The sequence below is a fragment of the Eucalyptus grandis genome, chromosome 6 (genome assembly GCF_016545825.1).
Source record: "Eucalyptus grandis isolate ANBG69807.140 chromosome 6, ASM1654582v1, whole genome shotgun sequence".
Lineage (NCBI taxonomy): Eukaryota > Viridiplantae > Streptophyta > Magnoliopsida > Myrtales > Myrtaceae > Eucalyptus > Eucalyptus grandis.
In genome coordinates this window covers 15,833,499-15,855,135 of record NC_052617.1, presented here as the reverse complement: position 1 = coordinate 15,855,135, position 21,637 = coordinate 15,833,499, and the positions used below count along the sequence as shown (strand labels likewise).

Here is a 21,637-nt window from a genome sequence, read left to right as displayed (position 1 = left end):
GAAGTCAATGAAGAAAGTGTGATATCAAATTACCAAATAAAGCACGAGCAAGACTGTTATTTTCCATGTACTCATAAACTAGCAAAAGTTGATTTCCTTCAACGCAGCATCCATAGAGTTTCACAAGATGCGGATGTTGAAGAGCAGAAATCATCCCAATCTCAGTCACAAACTCGCGATTTCCTTGCTTGGATTTGGATGAAAGCTGCTTCACTGCTATAGTTGTGCCATCTGACAAAAGACCCTGCAATTGAACTTTGGCATTAGATCCATGCTGTCAAGATTTGGTTACATTGAAGGCTGCTTTCTTCAAATATTTTCCCTTAGCAATTCGGGGAAGTTGGTTCAGTGATATTCCTATATACCTTGTACACAGAACCAAAACCACCTTCTCCAATCTTATTAGCAGCATCAAAATTGTTTGTGACAGCTTTAATCTGTCGCAAGGTAAATGAACCAATTTGCAATGCTAGAACCTTCAAATCTGCACAAGGTTTTGGATCTTTTAAGAATTTGGAGGAGTCAACAGCTAAAGTATGTAATCTACCATCTAACAAAGACGTGGCAATTCATTCTCAATGTACCAGAAAACCTCATAATGACTATTTGGTCTGAGCAAGTTCAGTACTGAATATCTTAGCATCTTGAATTTTTTTTTGTATATTCTTTGGCATTGGTCGGCAGTATGTACTTTGAAAAAAAAAAAAAGAATGTCTTCAGGGTATTTAGTAGTGGGGAAAGGAAAATCATAGAAAAAGCCGAATTTGGAAAGGTAAGGCAAGGTTTGTATGTTTTGATGTCTTGTATATAAAAAGTTACTGGTATTTATTTTTGATGTCTTCAAATTTCCAATGGAATGCACAAATGTCATGCAATATTTACTGGGGATTCATGTAATCTAGTTGCGTATTGATGATGCATCATGATTACCCTTCCCCCCACTAGAAAAGGTAAGAGGAAGGAGGAGGAGGAGGAGGAGGAGGAGGAGTGACGATGCACAAATGTCATGCAACAACAGTTCTACTGGGGATCCATGTAACCTTGTTGCAGTGTTAATGATGCATTGTGATTACCCTTCCCCATCACAAAAGGTAAGAAGAACAGTGGTGCACCAACGGTTTAACAGGACAACTGTGTGCAGAAGAAGAAGAAGAAGAAGAAGAAGAAGAAGAAGAAGAAGAAGAAGAAGAAGAAGAAGAAGAAGATGAGTGATGTGCCAACAGTTTGATAGGACAACTGTGTGATCTAGCTGATATATAAAAGGTGCAACATGACTACCCCCCTTCCCACCAGAATAGGGAACGGGGACAATGTATTCACAGTGCAAAACATTCTTGTATATCTTGACAGATATATGTGAACTAAATATCAAAGACTCCAGGGAAGCAACTACCTTGTGCCATTCCATCTTCACGTCCAAGACGTCCTCTCCACCAAAGGATAACCAGGATAAGAAAAACTACAAAAACTATAGTAGCCACAATCCCGACCACTGTGCCAGCAGATATGCTGGTTGAATCTGGTGAATTGGGCAATTCTAGTGAGGGATCAAAGTCTGCAGTGAAACTATCAGATTAATGAGCAAAGGAAGATATCTCCTTTGGAACATAATACTAAATACAAAGGGAAAAAAAGAAAAAAGAAAAAAAAAATCTACTCTTCATTCTCAAAGCTGTACTATATTATAATGCAGGTGCAATGGTCATTGATCCATAGCAGAAAAGTGAACAAGGCTATTGTTTCATAGTCTGAATAGAAGGATTAAAGATACACAAAGAAAACATGCTCAGAGAGAAAGAAAACAAAGCAAACCATAGCCAATTTTCGACTCTTAAGAGAACAATAATAGATCCTGGTCAGCTACTGTAGAAATTTATCTGATCAATTGTAACAGATGCCAATGGCCTGAATCCAACAGTGGACATTTGCAACCAAACTAAGTAGCTGAATAGCCTATTGATGACTTCTGGTGCAAGACAAAACATGCGTATTTGTTTCCAATATGAATATGAGTAACTTTCTCAATAGAGAAGCACCAAGCGAAACATGGAACTGTCTATCTGCATACCAGGATAGACGGAGATAGCAGATATAAGAGGACCATAGACGACTTTCCTAGGTATAGCGTTGGTTCCTTTCCCAGCCCAATATAAGCGTATCTCCAGAGTGCTCTTGTTCACGTTGGCAGTAAAATTTCTTATGACCTCCTTTCCAACCACCTGCTTCAATCGCAATGTTGAAATCTTTCCACACCAATATACCCTGAAATGATGTTTAATTTGATTTGTTGAGTGTCTCCACACTGAACACGGTAAACTTTCAGTTTCAATAGAACGTACAAGTTGTGAAAAGATTATGATTTGCAAATACGAGGTATTTAGATCAAACAACCCAACCGTAACACATTGAACGCTTTATATGCTTAACATATTAGAATCAGCAGTACATAATGCCCGAAATTTACCTGTATATAAACATTAAAAGCTCGCCTTCCAAGGCTTCTATAACTTTTACTGCCTGTGAACATTATCTCCGCAAAATGAAGGCTTACATTGTAGGTCCCGTTCATCAGACAAAAAGCATAATAAGTTAGAGATATTGGAGAGAGCCGTGCATGTATGTAAAGCTGGGCATTGTCCATGGACAGTACGGGTTCATTGTCAGCTATATATTCATCCAATTCAATTTCGTCATCAGGGAAGTGGCCAGTGCCACTGTAGCCCCAGTAACGTCCACTTGGGAAGGAACTGAAAGCAGCTGCAAGCGGCCCTCGATCAGCACTGTACGTGTTGTTCCCTATTGTTACTTCGCTCCCACCGCAATTTATGAAGAGATTATGCAAATCTGGATGGAGTACAGCCACAAAGAGAAAAATCAAGTTTTTTCTTTTTCTTCATACGGAGTGGACTTTCCAGACACGCTAGGTAAACTAGCATTCCCTTTCAAAAGATCACATAGAAACCCCCAGGTTTTCGAGCAAGACATTATTTCATGGAGGCGGCTTTTAAAATATCTAGAGTAATGATGCATTAATCATCAAATATTGACACAATAGCCCAGAGGAGAGTTGATAAGGAAATCGATTTGATGAGAAAATACACAGAGTACGATGCAGTATCAGGGTTTGATGATAATGATAGGATATACAGCAGATCAACTTACTTTTTGGACAATGTTGACCTTTCGAACATGCGGCAAGCCCACTTGTGGCAGGAGATGAGGTTCTGAGCAAGTCAACAAAGATTTTAATGTTACCATCGTCATCATTCTGAATGAAGTTCCATGCTATGTACATAAACAACTAAAATGCAGGTCCTTTGAAATCCAAGTCTCTTGGTGAAAAAATTAATCTCAAACATACATATTGTCAACCACCAAGCTTGCGAACAAGTTGCTGTAGAGAAAAGACAAAATCAACATTCAGTTGAGAAATGAAAATTTTGTACACTCGTAGGATTATAAGTCACTCGTAACCGCACATTTGAGGGGAGCCCAGACTTAAACTGAAGGAAATAGTACATACACAGATCCTTCTTCACATCCTGAGCCTTTAGCTTCGAAGTTGTTGTATGATAGATCACTACACAGAGAAATAGTCAACCGTTTTTGAAAAATACACTGAAAGTCATTTTATCAAATGATTATTATGTACAAAAATGCAGACCAGTTGTAAAATATGGACAGGTAAGGCAAGTTGAAAGGCGAAAACATCACAAGATGATGAAATCAATATTCCATCTTTATTCAAGATATTTTATTTCAGAGAACTGCTTATGTCATTATCTTTAATTTATTGTGAGAATAACAATCTGTTTTGAGTAAAAACTTATAAATATACACTAGATCAACTTACTTTTTGGACAACGCTGACTTTTTAAACATGAGACAAGTCCACTTCTGCCAGTATAAGAGGTTCTGAGCAAGTCAGTAAAGATTTTAAAGTGATAATCATCATCATTCTAAATAAAGTTCCGTCGTTCGTACATAAATAATTAAATTGCAGGTCCTTGAAAACCAAGCTCTTGGTGAAAAATTTAATCTTAAACATATGCATTGTCAACCGCCAAGCTTGCGAACAAGTTGCTGTGGAGAAAGACAAAATCAACATTCAGTAGAGAAAAGGAAATTTTACACACAGAGGATTATAAGTTACTCAAAACTGCGCCGGTGAGGGGAGCCATGGACTTAGACCGAAGGATATAGTACATACACAGATCGATTTTGACATCCTGAGCCTCCAGCAGTGAAGGAGTTGTATGATAAATCACTACACAGAGAAATAGTAAGCTGTTTCCAAAATGTCATCAATTTCAAGAATACACTAAAAGTCATTCCCATCAGATAATTATTATGCACAAAAATGTAGATCAGTTGCAAAATATGGACAGGCAGGGCAAGTTGAAAGGCAAAACAAGTGACAAGCTGATGAAAGTAATGTTTAATCTGTATTGAAGATATCCAAACTTAAATATTCAAAGGAGAAAGTGTGACATCCTGAATTTTCAATACTGTTTTCAATTGAATAAATCAGGCCCTTCATCGACGCGTTTATAGTGTTATTTTCAGAGTTGATCACTTGTGAGATAACTAGATTATCTGGGGAAGTCATTACGAGATTTCAATGCAATGGACTTGAAAATTTGACCAGAAGTCGATTGCTCGACAGTGCTAGTCTACAAAGGTCATTACAGCATTGTCAAAATCGATCAGAGATCAGGGATAGGTCGATTCGACAGAGATGTGTGATCAAAGTGCGGGTGATTCCACCTAATGGCAAAATTCTCGTCGAATGGCACTAGATCGATTTTCTGTCGTTTTGGGTACCTTGTGCCCATAATTGAAACTTTAAAATATTCACGACCACCGAGGGTCACCAATGTGTCGAGTGGGTTCATAGTGGCTTGAAGAAAATCGACCATGGTCATTTGCATTGAAAATTTTTGAAAGTTACTCTTCGCTTAGGTCACGCTAAAAACGTGCTGAATGGAAATTAACCGCCAATTCAAGTCTCGATTTCAGAAATTGAAAGTTATGTCGTGTCACAACTTATTTTAGGAATATCGACTCATCTTCCGAAGAATTTTTAGAGATTTTGAGATTTTTACAGAAAACCGTTTCGGACGTTGCGGAAAATTAGAAGAAATTAAGATGGGCTAAGTCAATGAAAATTTGGACTTCAAGCCGAGATATTTGATGAGGGGCACTTGTAGGAATTTTGTGGACCTTTCTCCAACAAGATCGGATGTTGAATTGGAGAGAATTTCGAAGAAGTTGAGGTCCTAATTTGAAGAATTCGGAGCTAACGAGAAGGATTGGAATTTTGGCAACAAATGGTCTATTTTATAGACTTAAGTTGCTAGAAAGTAATAGGGGGGACTCATGGGATATACATGGAGGTTTTTAGGGGACATGCAATCAATTTAAAGGATAGGATTGCTTGACTTTGGGGCCCTCTTCTCCAGCTTCTTCAGCACTCCAACGCCAGCTGCTCACCCCCTTCTTCGTGCGATTCCTCCTCCAGCAAAAGACCAGCTGCCCCAGTTTTCTTTTTCCTTGATTGGTTCGCTCCTTTTCCCAACCGACACCCCACGTCCACGATCGTCTCTCCTTCAGCTTCTGCCGAATTGCCAGCAACCCATCTCCACCATCTTGTCTTCTTCGGTCAAAATTCCCCAGGAGCAGGCCACGACGTTGACCGAATCCAGCTGCCACATGCCCGAAGAGAACCTCAACGAATCGACTTCAGCATCCACCGAAACTCCAATCCTTCCCTGCAGCACTCACCGATTGTTGCAGCTTCATCATCATCGTTCCTTCCCCAACCGCTGACACGTTTGGGTCAACAAACCAGAAGAAATCCCCCAGCGTTGACCTCTCTTCGACGCCCTCTCCCCTGCTTCGTTCGAGTTCCTCACGCCCACAGAGCCGTCCACCGAAGTCTTCATCTTTCGCTGCTCTCTTCTCCTCTCCACCGAAACAGCTTGCCACGTCCTTCTTCAATTCTTTGCCGCCAGCAGCTGCTCGAAAATTCTCCAGCTCGTGTCTTCTCTCCAGCTTGCTCCAGCGAAATCCCCATGCCTAGTCAACGAAAGAGTCCAACAAAATCGGCTTGTTGACCCTCGTGCTGTGCGTCCTCTCCTGCCAAGCAAGCCCGCACGTCTTCAAGCTCCTCCGCCTCCACCGATTCGCACGAGGGCAGTGAAGGAGCCCAACCACCGAAGCTGCTTCTTTGTGGCCCACTCCAGCGAGATCAGCTTGTCTTCGGCCCATCTCCTCCAAGCCCACGTGAATTGCAGCTCAGCCCACAAGAAATCAGCCCAGCAGAATTCAACCTTTGAAGCCCAGCGAATTCAGCCCGTGAATTTCAGCAGTTCAGCCCATCTTGGGCCCGCGAAGCAAGCCCAACCTAGAAGCAGCCCAAGCCCGAAGCCAAGCCCAGCAATTTACTGTGGGCTTGCAAGGCCTTTCGGGCCCGGTCCGTGTGCCCGTCGATGCCGCCGAAAATTCTGAATTCGGCCGTCATCCCGTCGCCGTTGCGGTGGTCTGGTCTCTGCTTTCAATCAAGTGAGTTTTACTCACTAATGCTTTCTTAGTTTGCTAATTATGCTTAAAGGTTGATTAGATTTAATTAAGTACAATTAGGTGGTTAGATTAGAGTAGATTAATGATTATTAGATAAGTTGGATTAGTGACTTAACGATGCATGTTAGGCATTTGGTTCGTGTAATTAGCAAGTAGAGACGTACTTTTATTTATTGAATGAATCTTGGGATTTTTCCTGACCCTTATCGGGCTTCAATTAGACATTACGGGCATAAATTGGATTTTTAGTATTTATTTATTAATTTTAGAAATTAATTTAATTATTTATTTATTTTTCAGAAATTAGGCGATAGTCGACGACTAGGATTTTATGCTGATGATTGTGATGCAGTCCGTTTATTTAATTGAGCTTTATTTGGTGTTGAAATGAATTATTTGTGAATTTGGGATTTATTTCCTAAATTAAATAATGTTGGTTATTAATTGAAAAATAACCGGGCATCGGTTGATAATGCCAAAAATATTTGAGTGGACTACAGAAAATGTGGGAGTTATGGAAAAAAAAAATTATATTTTGGCTAAGGCCAACCGTATATCCACACACCATAAATTTTTATCGGGTATCATTAATACGAGGGAAATATGCCAATTATTATTTTGATTGAGAATTCTAAAGTGTGAAGCACACAGTCTTTGGCCGAGAGTAATTAATCGTGTGAGGATTATTAGTCACATTGAGAAGGCTATTGAAAGATGAAATGATGTATGATGGGTGTGTGACAGTGTGGAATGGGACATGGAAACCACTGAATCTGGAATCGGTTGTGCTCGTTGAACTATAATTCAGCGTTACCACCAAAGTATGGTTATGTCCATTGGACCGTAGGCTACCACTTAATCTAGGTTGTGCACACTGAGCCGTAATTCAGCACTACCACCGAATTTGGAATCGGTTGTGCCTGTTGAACCGTAATTCAGCATTAACCGCCGAAGAATTAGTAAGCCGTGCTCATTGAGCCGTAATTCAGCATTACCGCCAAAGTTTTAGTAGGTCGTGTTCGCTGAGCCATAATTCAGCGTTTGGGTTGAGTATTTGAGATGATTGTATAGGCCGTGTTCGCTGAGCCATAATTCAAAAGTGCATTTGAGTAAATGAGATGAGCCGACCAAGAAAGGGGTCAAGATGATATGTAATCGATTAGGTCGATTGATCGATGATTCGATCTGAGTGTAGATTTAATGTGATTCAATGATTGAATGATCTGATATTATGAATTGATTAAGTGATGTGATATAAGGCATCTGTAAATAATGTTAATTTGCAGGGTAGAACTGAGGCCAATGTAAGTCCTTTGACTCGTGTTGTGCTTAGGCAGCCTAAGGTGTATTGGCTTACTAATCGAGTCTTAAAGGGTAGAACTCGCTAAGACGTGGTCTCAATGGTTATTGTATAACCATTTCAGGACCTTGATGAGGAGCCTGAGGAGGAGGAATCTGAGGAGGAGAACCCTGATGTGAAACCTGAGGAGGAGGAAGATTTTGAAGAAGATGATCTAGAGAAGGTTTTTGAGTACGACCCAGATGAGAACTAAGATCCCATCCCGTTTTGTGTGAACCTTGTGTTCTTGTAGATAGGTGTGAGATCAAACCTTTGTGAATAGTGTGGTAAAATGATATGGGTTGTGCTATGTATAAAAGTAAGGTTGTGAATTTCATTATGAAAAATTATGGCCCTGCTTTTCTATCACATTGCTTTACTATCTGGGGATTTATAATTGCTTCCGCATGTGCTTATTAAAGGAAAGGGTCGGCGATTCGTAGTCCTGGGATATCGCATTTAAAATCGACCAAGGTAAGAGATGTGCGCGTACCTGAGGGTCGGGGCGTGACAGAAAGACTAATTTGAGTGAACATAGACTATAGAACTAGTTGGAGTGCATATATACATTTTTACACAGCACCGTATGACAGACGTGTTGTATAAGGCAAAGAGGCAAAAATAGAACTGGGATTCCAACAATTACTAAGTCGGATCTTCCTATTAGAAAATATCCAGACCACCATTTAAATGTTTAAACTACCTCCGAAGAGCTTCATTCTTACGCTTTTAAGATAATAATAACTTTCTCCTAGGCACACTCATTTTAGTTGTAGAGTTTCTCAAATACACAAACCCATAAACATTGTTATCAGCAAGAAATAGCACGAGCAACTAATCAAATTATGCAGGAGATGCATTAGACAAACTTTCAAAGAGGAATTATAGGATATTAAATTTTTCCAAACGTTATTTTTATCATTCCAAGAGGTTTCAAAATTATTTAGAGCTGAGAAGGGCTTTTTGTATAGAAGAAAGTGGGGCTCACTTGACAAGAAAATCCACTTAATATTCTTTTATGTATACTATACAAATCAGCCTCCTATCTTACATATAACTTTCCAAATAGCAGATCCCAACAAGGAGAAAGGTACTCATGATATTTCGCTTTACTCCATAGGCTGCAAACCATAAAGATGCAAGATGGGAATGCACAATGGCTTACTACAATGCAAGATTAGCCAGATAGAACCAGAAGAAAATTGGTGATTAAGCAAGACATTTCTTCAGGCTGCAAAGCTTACACATTTTCTGCTTTCTCCAGGATCCAATCAGGGACTGCTCCAGTCAATTGGTTTACGGTCAGATAGCTAAACAAGATCATTTGATTGAGTCAGGTCCTCATGTATTTTACACACTCAAACCAAAAATTACACCTTGAACACACATTATTTCGCAGATTAAAAGCATTAATCATTAGTGTTGTAGAAAAAAAATCAGTCAACTCATAATATCAATATGGAGCTTTCAGCGGGAGATGAAAGATAAATGACATCAATGACAGAGGAAAAACTTGATCCTGGTCAAACTTGGAGTGCGTGGAGAAAAATTATCATAACACTATTACACAAAGCCGAATACGGTGAAGGATACTGGCGTACTAGCTTATTAACTATTTTCTCGCGATAATGTTCATGTCCTTCTAAGGCATAAAATAAATAAATAGGGAAGATGTGCCAATGTCATACAATCAATCGTTGAGCAGAAAGATGGAAATATGCACCATTGTTAAACAGTGCAAGAAACTTGGGACTACAGTTTCTCATCATTTTCAAGACTAGGGACAAGATATCAAGGTCCTATCTGCAGACCTTCTAAATAGTGCGCAAGAATCCAAATAGCACGGATACGCAACACAACACGACACGACACAACATGCTAACATGTCATTTCTCAAAAATAGAGAATTCCGACACGTTGTGATACGTTATATATTAAATAAATATTTTTATTGATTAATTTGATTCAAATTCACAAATAAATAATAAAAAAAGAGCTTACAATGAATTTGTACTAATAATATTAATATATCTATTTCATAGGAAATTTGAAAGACATATTAATAGTTAATGCATACCCATATTTGATAACATACTTTTAACTTTAACAAAAATTATAGATGAAATTAATGACTAACAAAAATTATAATCAACTTATTTAAAAAAATATATGATCTTCTATAATAATTAAAATTTATCATTATTTAAATTTTAGTATTTTTATTTTTGAAAACTATTTTTAGCTAATTTATTTATTTTTTTAACAAAATATAACATTGCCGTTCAAAAATTATTTTCCTCCCTTTTTTTCTTGTCAAACCCTCATTTCCCAAAATTTATTTCCCTCCCTCATTTCTCTCCCCCACGTCACCTCAAACCCACCCCCTCTTAGTTTCTTTTCCTCCTTTCTCCCCCTAACGACCTATCATTTCCTTAGATTTTCTCTCCCACCCCATGCCACTCCTTTGATTTCTTTCCCTCGGTTTGTCCCCCAACCTGTCATTTCCCTCATTTCTCTCTTCCCCCTCCCCTCACGCCACCCCCACCCTTGCCCCCCCAATCGGTGGTGGGCCATCACCTGTTGTTTCTTTCTCCTCCCCCTCACCCCCACGCCACCCCAAACCCCCGGCCCCCCTCGTTTCTTCCCCTTTCTTCCACCCCTCCCATCGCATCACCTGTTGTTTCTCCTCCCCCTTCCCTCTTCTCCGCCTCCAGTTTTTCCCTTTCTTCCCCTCCCCCCATCACCTCGCTAACCGCGACCTCCTCCTCATCCTCACATGATCCTCTCTGCTCTCTTTTAGTCAACTCACCGCCTTGCCTCTAGCCCTTCCTTGTTTGCAGCCATAGCCTCAGCCTTGCCACATGCCCTCCATCATAGCAGGCCCTCCTTCACCGTCATGGCATTGCCTCCATTCCCTCGCCCTTGTCTCCACCCTCCATCATCTTCTTCAATGATCCTCTCTCGGACACGCGTGTCGAAACGTGTCGAAAAAAGTTGACCACATGTCAAAAAATTTGACACGCATTGATTGTGTGTCCCATCGTGTCAGACACGACGCGGAAGCTTAGACAGTGCATGCGTGCTTCATAGGTAAGAATTGCACTCACTAAACAATCTAGGGCCATTGTTGTGGAAAGAACCAGATAGAGAGTCTAAGGACTTTCACTATCATTAATCTCGGGGTAAGTATACTATTAGTGCTAAAAGTTGTGTATGACCCTCACTTTGCTTCATAGGTAAGAATTGCACTCACTAAACAATCTAGGGCCATTGTTGTGGAAAGAACCAGATAGAGAGTCTAAGGACTTTCACTATCATTAATCTCGGGGTAAGTATACTATTAGTGCTAAAAGTTGTGTATGACCCTCACTTTGGTGCCAAAAGTTTCCATCGAATCACTTAAATGTCAAATTGAAGAAAAAACTATCACTTTGATGCCAGCGGCGAGAGATTCCGGCCAAATTAATTACATGGCTTTTATATTTAAAAGAAGAAGTTGTGGTGGCTTTTAAATGATGTTGTTTTCCATCCTCCTCAAGAAACGACGTTGTTTTGCCGTCATACGTGGACATCCTCACAAAAACGAAGCCGTATAGCTCATATAGGGATTGAAATTAGGGTTTCTTTGTCGTTCGTAGTTTGGCCACCGTTGCTCGGCCACCATCATAGTTGCTTAACCAGGTGAGAGAGGATAGACTAAGATTGTTCCTCAAGCAAGAAGTGGCAGGAAGAATAGGAGGCGAGGGTGGAGGAGGAGGAGGAAGAAGAGGGGTTGAAGGTGCCATTTCTGGTGTCGCTACTGGTGCCGTTGTTGGTGCCGTTGTTGATGTTGTTCTTCAGGGAAGAAGACAACATGCCTTCTCTCTCTCTCTCTCTCTCTCTCTCTCTCTCTCTCTCTCTCTCTCAATTTGGGGATTTAGGGTTCTAAGTTAGGGGAAAGACACCAAACAGCGTCGTTTTGTTGTTTAGATACTGATTGTACTCTCCGACGAGCCATGTTAGCTTAAAAAATTAATAAAAAAGTGTCATGTCAGATTTTCAGCCAATTTGATCGACGTTAGCACTGAAATGATTGTTTTTCAAATTTGTTGGCACTTAAGTAATCCAAAATAAACTTTTAGCACCAAAGTGAGGGTTGTACATAACTTTTGACATTGATAATGTACTTACCCCCCATTAATCTCCCATACATAAAAAAAAAAATAGGTGCACTGGACATGCATTATGTATACACATACAACTATTAAATGCTTAAGTAACACTGATCCAATTAATTCTTCCAGCGTGTTGAAAAATCTCCTATAATCTCTCCCAAATCATTTAGAATATTATGTGAAATTATTTGATTTGATTTGATTATGTGATATGATTTTGTTAGCTGTATATTAGTTACTGACAAAGATTAGGTTCTTTAATCCTATATATATAATGTAATCTTTTGATGATGATAAGTGAAAATATAGATTCTTTTCTACATGGTATCAGAGCCTCATTTTCTTATATGTATTTCCTGCCTCTGTTTCTTTTCCATTACTGCTGCTTCATTACAGCCTTTTTTTTAGCCTTATCATTGCTGTTCTGTTTCAGCCTTGTTGCTGACTTAACTAGTCTTATTGCCAGCCTTCAATTGTGTGATAACCACCCTTGTCTCTTGATCCCTTCTTACTCTCTCCCTATAATCTGTCCTTAAAGTTGCTGGAATGGAAGATTCAGGGAAGGCTATCTCCGACCAAATTGGGTCCTCTATTCATAATCAATCCAACTCATCAATTGGAGATTTTCCCAACATGAAGGAGTACCGATTGGATGGAAACAATTATCTTCAGTGGGCACAGATTGTGAGGACATTTCTTAAAGGAAAAAGGGAAGCTCAGTCATCTAAAAGGCATTGGTCCAAGACAAGGTGATCCCAAGTTTCAGACATGGGATGAAAAAGATTCTTCAATTATGTCATGGTTGTGGAGCTCAATGCAACTTGAAATCAACAAAAATTACATGTTTCTCCCTATTGCCAAGGACATATGGGAGGCTATTCGTCAGTCTTATTCAAAAGTCCAAGATGCAGCAGTAATATATGAACTCAAGATGAAGGCTTCAACAACAAAACAAGGTAATCGTTCCGTTACGGAATACTATCATCTTATGAGAGGTCTTTGGCTTAATATATCACAATCTGAATATCCAGATGAAGTGTCTTGAAAATACTAATACTCTCCGAAACCATATGGAGAGAGATAGGATCTATAAGTTTTTGGTAGGTTTGAATGCAAACTTTGACTAGATTTGAGTTCAGATTCTCGGAAAGAAACAGCTACCATTCTTGAATGAAGTTTTTTCTACTGTCAGAGGAGAAGAAAGCCAATGGACTGTAATGCTTGAAGACTAACACACCAAAGGATCCGCCATGAAAGCAATTAAGGAGGAAACAAATCTTTATAAAAACAAGAGACCAGATCTGATTAAGACGATAGGCAGTGAAGGTTTATGGTGCAGTTTTTGCAAGAAACCACGCCATACAAGAGAATTGCTTCAAGCTTCATGGAAGAATACAGGTGCTCAGCAGAGCTAAAAGACAGCTTTTCAGTATCCTTATTTGTGGATTCTTGATTCAGGAGCAACCAACCATATGACACATGATCCCACTAAATTCGAAACTTATAAACCATCACTAGAAAATAGGAGTATTACTATAGCAGATGGATCTCCTGTTGCTATAGCTAGCCAAGGAACCATAATTCTAAATCCCTTACTTAAACTTAACAATGTCCTTCATGTTCCTAAGCTGTCCACCAATCTCATTTCCATTCATCAACTTACCAAAAATTTGAATTGTAAGGTGCTTTTCTCTACTAATCATTGCATTTTGCATGACCTAAAAATGGGGAGGACGATTGGATTTGCCAAGGAACGGAATGGGCTCTACTACCTTAAGGATTCGAGCATAAGTGGTTGGTCTCTTGTAGGATATAATACCTCTTACAACTCTTGTAATCCTATCCACTTATCTCAGATTTGGCTTCACCATTTTTTATTAGGATATCCACCATTTAGTCTTCTTAGGACTATGTTTCCTTCCATTTTTAAAGACGTTGCTATTGAAAATCTTCATTGTGAAGTTTGTGAACTTGCAAAACATCGTCATGTTTCATTTCCTTTGAATAATAATGCTAGAGTTTCAACACCATTCTCTCTTATCCATACTAATATGTGGGGTCCATCTAGAATTGCTAATTTTACAAGAGCTAACCGGTTTGTCTCTTTTATTGATTATTGTACTCGAATTACATGGCTATATCTTATGAATGACAAACCTAATGTTTAATCTATTTTTCAAAACTTTCATAAAATGATAGTCAATCAATTTGGGGTGTCAATTATGAGACTTATGTCTAATAATGGGAAAGAATATTTCAATCAGTCTTGACCATTTTTTCCAAACTCAAGGTATTATTCATGAGTCTTCCTGTGTTGATATCCCTCAACAAAATGGAGTAGTTGAAAGGAAAAATAGGCACCTTTTAAAAGTTACTCGGGCTCTTCTCTTTCAAATGTCTGTTTCTAAGCATTTTTGGGGAGGAAGCTATTTTAACTTTATAGCATATCTTGTTAATTGGGTTCCTTCCAAAACCCTAGGAAATAGAAGTCCCTTACAACTCTTGTCTACCTTTTATCGTGATGTCTCCCATAAATATCACATTTCCCTTCGGGTCTTTGGTTGTGTTGCATTTGTGCATATTCATAATTACAACCGAAACAAACTCGACCCTCGTGTTTTAAAGTGTCTTTATTGGATAATCTAATACTAAAAATGTTATAAATGTTAAGACCCTTTAACATGTCGAGTTTTTATCTCTATGGATGTCACTTTTAATGAAAACTAATTATTTTTTACTTCTCACCACTATCTTCAAAAGGAGACTCCTAATGAAGATAGTGGGTTTGAACCACTGCCTTCACTACCTAGTGCGTCGCTCAATCATACTTCGTCCAATCCACCTTCATCTCCTTCCCAATTATGTCAAGTCCTAGCCCTCTTAGTTCACCTAGTCCTTCATCAAGTCCATTGAGTCCTCTGATCGGTCCTAGTTCCCCGTCAAGTCTTTTGCCTAGTTCATCATCTTCATCTAGTCCTCCTAAGAATGAACCAACCAAACTACAAGTTTACTCAAGAAGAATGAAGCTCAATCCGAAACTAAATCAAGTCCCATTATCCGAACCATCATCAGGTAATGAAATGACTCACCCTTCTTCTAATGAACTTGAGTTAAGGGATTTAGATTTACCTATTGTCTTGAGAAAAGCTACCAGGAAATGTACCCAACACCCTACCTCCCAATTTGTGTCATACCATAGACTATTTACTCAACATAAAGCCTTTATTACTGCTCTTGATTCAATTATTGTTCCTAACTTGGTACATGAAGCTTTTGACGATAGAATTGGATATAAGCTATGACAGTGGAAATGAATGTATTGAAGAAGAATGATACATGGGAAGTTGTGACTTTACCCAAAGGCAAGCAACCAGTGGGATGTAAATGGGTTTATACCCTTCAGTACAAAACTGATGGCACCTCGGAGAGCTATAAAGTAAGGTTGGTTGCAAAGGGGTATACCTAAACCTATGGGGTGGATTATCAATAGACCTTCATACTAGTAGCAAAGATGAACACAGTACGGATACTACTTTCTTTTGCAGCTAATTTTGGTTGGTCTTTGTAGCAATTTGATGTGAAGAACACGTTTCTACATGGAGATTTGGAGGAGGAAGTCTTCATGGAGCTTTTGCCAAGTTTTGACAAGGATTTTGTAAACAATCAGATGTGTCAACTTAAAAAGGCTCTATATGGTCTCAAACAATCCCCAAGAGCTTGTTTTGGAAGGTTCACGAAGGCAATGCTTGAGATGGGTTACAAGTAGAGTAGAGGGGATCACACCCTATTCATCAAACATTCTAATGAAGGTATGGTCACAGCTCTACTTGTATATGTAGATGATATAGTTGTGATTGGTAATGATGAAGCTGAACAAAAGTCTCTTAAGAGCACTCTTGCTCAACAATTCAAGATCAAGGTGTTAGGGAAATTCCTTATAATGTTTTGAAGATGACAAAATAAATTAAAGGCTACCAACGTGTTTAATGGTCGAGTAATAGACTATGCAGATTATAGAATGTTTAAATGATTTTATCAAAGTCTATACTTGGAAGAACCAGAAGATAGACTCTATTCTGAAGCTGAACTTATTCAGACTTACGTCCAGATTGTAAAAGACACTCAGACTCTACTTCATCCAGAACGAGACACATGCTCAGAACGCAATAGATTCAGAACAAAGCATGTTCAGAACGAGACAACTTGACAGAACGTAACACAAGCCCCAAATATATAACGACTAGTCATCTGGTTTGGATTCTACATCAAGATAGATTTGATTGACTTAATTTTATTGATTGACAATTGGATATTGAAGACAAAAACTTTTTATACGAAGAAGCTCTACTTATGGAAATCAAGATTCTGTTTATATGGACGATTAGAATCAATTTGGGATTCTGTTTGTAACGGCTACTAAATCTTTTAGATATAGATCTGTCCAATGGGTAGATTGGAAGATGATCCTCTAAGATATTGTCCAACGGCTAGTTTGAAAGTGGAGGAGTATTTAAGGAGACAAAAGACCGATGAGCAAGTAAGAGACAGAGCGTAGAATTTATAATTCCAAAGTCTCGAGCGAACTTCGATCATACACTTGTCTCCGTGAGCTTAAATGTTTGTGATCATGAGAGAAATACCAAAAGAGTGACTTAGTGAGATAGTGTGATCTACCACTAAGTGTTTGCACTCAAAGTTGTAATCTCTTGTTGTGTTCACATAGTGGAATCCAACTAGAAGGCTGTTAGCATGGGAGAGTGGACGTAGGCTTGATCTAATCTGAACCACTATAAATTTTGTGTGCAACATTTTCTTTCCTTAACTCTTCATATTTAAATCTATTGCATACTCACAGGTTATTTCAGAAGTTTGTTTCATCGCATAACAAATTTTGAACATCTATCAGAAGTCTAGTGGCTCGTTTATCAGACTCTGATCCTTATTCGGATTTTGCTCACAACTTATTTTATTATGCATTTTTTTTTGTCAAGACTTCTTTGAAAAACCTATTCACCCCCCTCCAAGTGTTTGTACTAGCACTTTCATAAGGACCTTGGAAAGTTGAGATACTTCCTTGGTATTGAGGTGGCCTACTATAAGAAATGTATTTTTATTTCTTAAAGTAAGTATGTACTTGATATTTTCAAGGAAACATGATGTCTCAATAGCAAGACAGTGAGCACTCCTATTGATGCAAACCATAAAATGGGTGGACTCGGAGAGAGTGGCATTGTTGATAAAGGGAGATATCAAAGGTTAGTAGGAAGGCTTATTTATCTATTTCATATTAGGCAAGACAAAGCCTAAGTTGTGGGAGTTGCAAGTTAGTTCATGCATGATCCTAAAGAAGAACATATGCAAGCTGTCTACCGGATTCTTCACTACTTCATAGCTACTCCTGGAAAAGTTATTTTGTTTAAAAAGGGTGACAAGTTGAATCTTGAAGTCTATACTGATGCAGATTATGATGGGTCATCAATAGATAGAAGGTCCACATTTGGCTATTGCACTTTTCTAGGGGGAAATCTTGTCGCTTGGGGGAGTAAAAAACAAAATGTGGTTGCTAAATCAAGTGTTGAAGCTAAATTCAAGGCAATGGCAAATGGGATATGTGAATTTTTGTGGCTCAGGATTGTCATTGAAGACCTCAAAGTGGAACACGAAGGAACTATGCGACTTTATTGTGATAATAAATCAGCAATCAACATTGCTCACAATCCAGTTCAGCATGATCGAACCAAGCATATTGAGATAGACAAGCATTTTATAAAGGAGAAGCTTGAATCTAGTTTGATCAATACTCCCTACACTCCTAGCAAAGATCAGCTAGCAGACTACTAGTGTTGAGATTTTAGGAGATTATCAACAAGTTGGGCATGAAAGATATTCACTCACCAACTTGAGGGGGAGTGTTGGAAAATCTCCTATAATCTCACCCAAATCATTTGGATATTATGTGATATTATTTGATATTTTTGATTTTGTGATATGATTTTGTTGGCTGTAAGTTAGCTACCGACAGAGATTAGGTCCTCTATTCTTGATTTTCTCACCTAATTTAAATCCTCTAGTCCTATATATATCATGTAATCACTTGATGATGATAAGTGAATATACATATTCTTTTCTACATAGCGTAAACAAGTAACACTACTGAAACTTGTGAATTGTGCTCCTTAAGGAACATAATATCATCAATCTGTGTTTGCTTTAAGACTAGAGTCCCACCAAAATAATTAGTTGATAATAATCACAAATTTAGAACTGAAATCATTGTAAGATATGGATGGTGATATAACAAGCATTCAAGATAACAAGTTCAAGGATTATAAATGGACCTGTTATCGTGGTCTAAGTTCTATTGATAGCTCAACTACTTTATAGGAAGAGTTGCCTATAGCTTGGCCAATGGAACAATTTGAGATTTTAGATTCTTATACAAAATAAGAAAAAGAAGCCTAGGTTCAGCATCAAAGTACTTACATATAATCTACTCCTACCAAAGTTTGTTGTCAAGGAGTTGGGGATTTCTCCACTCGACTGTTAAAGCCGAGGTCTCTCGCAAAACAATTGAATGAAAAGGAGACGAATAGAATGAGAATATTGTTTTAACCAACTCTCACTAGACACTCTTTGTTTACTTTGGAGGATTGTACAAACACAAATGGCATCATTGAACCTGCAAGTCCAATTTAGATGTTCAGACATACAGGTCAAGTGCTAGGTGCCTATGCTTTATAGTAGACAATCATTTCCAGAAGTATTCATTGCATAAAATCAATGTTCATCAAGTTGGTCAAACGCTGTAAATATGCAAAAATTCTGCCGTAAATTGAATGCATTCCCTAGAATGCAACATATTATAGTTCAAATCAAGAGATTCTATTTATCTAAGAGGAACGAAACTAAAGCTAATCATAATTTAATGAACAGATCTCCTTCATAACATTTTATTCATCAATAAAGGGATGACAAGAAAATATAGTGCTTAGAAAGTACAATATCAACTTGAGTGAATAAAAAATAGAAAATAAAGTGAGGATTTCAAAAAACAGGAAGGCATGATTCTGCAGTCCAATACAATTATCAATGGAGAAATTACAACCTAGTCAAACCTAAAAAAAAGGAAATGGAGTATATGATAAGCTGCACAGAACCACATAATTTGGCTATTCAAAATGTCCACATAGAATAAGCATTGATGGTTGATGATGACAGAATGGCAAAAAAATTGCTGTTAAATGTAGCATTTATAAAATCTTATAGAGATGACCAGATGAATAAGAAGAATTGACTTGTGCAAAGATGCATTTGAAACCATGCTTTCATCCAAACAAAGAATGTAATGGCTAAAAACATACGACAGTCAAGCATAAAAATGCAGTTAGATATTATGGGGCTGAGATTCGAGGATGTAAACCACTAGAAGGAAGATTTCCAGATGATCAACCACTAGAAGCCTCCATTGAAGTTAGTAAAATAGACAAAATGGACACCACAACCAAGGTAAGAATTATTGTGGTTTTTATTCCTAGCAAAGTGAAAACAAAGAAAGAAAATGTCCATCTACTTTTGGACAAACTGTATATTCTAAGGCAGAGGCCACAATCACCAAACACTTAAATGCCACATCACAATTCATAATTCATCAATATCAACAGAAAAGATCAAAACACCATTGAAGTCAGTAAGGGACCTTCATCAGTAAGGGACCTTCAAGCCATCTGAAATGGGTTCCTTAAGTGCAACCAATAGTCAAACATAAACTAGTAGAAATTTTAGTCATTAAGGGTAAAATTATTTATTCTGCTTGGAATAGGAAAAGGGGAAAGCCGTTTTCCACTCACAATGTTTTTAAGTTCATCAATTCTGCTAGATAACCAAGTAGCCCTCCTGTAAGATTGCAGCTCCTCAGAATCCTATAAGGGAAAGGCACCGATATGGTCACATTGCCAAGACGATTTGGCTCTCTTGCATTAAATAAACTATTCATGGAGGGGCAGTGCTCTCACAATGTCTTAATATCTTTACATTTAAGTTGTGGAACTAGGGAATTGGGTCCATCGAGGTCGCTTATTCTCCTGCATATCAAAATCAAATAGGAAAATTTATTAGATTGATACCATTTTAAAGAAAGGAGAGATGAAATTGAAATGCCAAACTTCCATACCGACGTATTGTTGACGCCTATATTTTGATTAGTTTTTTTTTTAATTAGGCCTTAGTCACTTTTAATTTTTGTTTTTCCTTTTTTCGGATAATAAATAATAAATAATAAAAACAACAAAAAATAGTAAAAACAAAAGAAAACAAAAAAACCAAAAAAGTAGCTCCTCCCCTTTTTTCTCTCTCGCACAAGCCCCATGGCCCAGCCTGCACAAACCAGCCCACCCCTCTCTCTTCTTCTTCTTCTTCTTCTTCTTCCTTCTTCCCTCTTCTTCCCCTACGCCTCTGCAACTCACGCGCGTAGAAGGACAACCTACGGCTAAGGAGAGTAGGCCGACGTCGGCCAGACATGACAGATCTCAAATGCCATTAATGGTTGCCTTCAATGCCGAGCACGCTTCGTTGGATAAGCCTGGATGGGATGCCGGTTCGGCCAGCGGAGGCCGTTCGGTGCGCGAAGACCGCCAGTCCAAGCTTCTTCGACTGGTCGCCCCCCTCGCCTATAAATAGCAGGCCACAAGCTCCATCAAGAAGGAGAACGCAAGCTTAGAAACCTTCCCTTGAGTGACTTCAAGAGAGGATTGAAGAGTGAGCGAGAGAGAAATCGGGTGGTCGCGAGCTCAAACGACCTCCCTCCGAGAGACTTCGGGGGAGGCTGGCGGCGAGCGAGCCTGAGGAAGGTAGATCTGAGCGCCTGGATCTGTGAGATAAGGGCTTAGCGAGGTCAGCCCAGGAGGAGGGAGGGCCGATCTGGGAAGCTAGAAGCTCTCCGCCACCGTTGCGACCGCCGCTCCGCTCGTGCTGCCCCGCCCGACGCCGTGCCACGACTAACCCGCCAACGCCACGCCGGATCTGAGAGCCGAGGGACTGCCGTCACCGGCCCGTCGTCATCACCACCACCGTTCGCCGCCACAAGGTATCCGTTGCCTTCATCACGTAGTCATCGTCGCATTCCCCTCTCGAACCGAGCCGCCACCGATCACACCAATACAGCCCCATTGTCGCTTGTCCTCGCCATCCTCGTAAGCGGTTTGTAGCCGCTGTCACCGCCGTCGCCACCATTGTCGCTGTCTAGTCCGTCGTCGCCGCCGTCGCCACCATCTGCCCGTGACGCCTCATTCCCCCATCGCGCCACGAGGGAACAAGGGGGAGAGGAGGCCGGGAACCAGTCGATTCCGCTGGTCTGTTTCGATTCGGTTTCCTTGTTTCGGGTAGGGTTTCCGGGTCGACCTCCGCACGCGTGGGCCGGGTAGATGTTAGGCTGGAAATTTTTAAAAAAGTGGGCCAAAATCGATTTGGGCCTTTTTTTTTTTTTTAAATCCGGCCTCCCTGTGTCTTGCAGAAGTTGCGAACCAAGTCGGCCCTAACCTAGGAACCCGACTGTTCGTTTTTAATA

The 21,637-nt window shown here is 39.3% G+C and overlaps 1 protein-coding gene and 1 long non-coding RNA gene across 2 annotated transcripts in view; both read right to left on the bottom strand.

Annotated features, from left to right (window-relative positions):
- LOC104451556 (probable leucine-rich repeat receptor-like serine/threonine-protein kinase At3g14840) overlaps window positions 1–21,637 on the bottom strand; it is a 106,191-nt gene that overhangs the window by 3,356 nt on the left and 81,198 nt on the right. The window contains 9 exon segments of the mRNA XM_039315571.1: window positions 34–244; window positions 366–484; window positions 1,394–1,555; window positions 2,069–2,214; window positions 2,216–2,262; window positions 2,465–2,844; window positions 3,163–3,224; window positions 3,362–3,394; window positions 3,524–3,580. Coding sequence (XP_039171505.1) covers window positions 34–244; window positions 366–484; window positions 1,394–1,555; window positions 2,069–2,214; window positions 2,216–2,262; window positions 2,465–2,844; window positions 3,163–3,224; window positions 3,362–3,394; window positions 3,524–3,580 — 1,217 coding nt within the window.
- Window positions 4,050–9,218, bottom strand: LOC120294847. Its single transcript, XR_005552197.1, has 3 exons — window positions 9,166–9,218; window positions 4,207–4,267; window positions 4,050–4,083 (listed from the first exon to the last, which is right to left on the bottom strand). It is a non-coding gene; the product is annotated as an uncharacterized LOC120294847 (long non-coding RNA).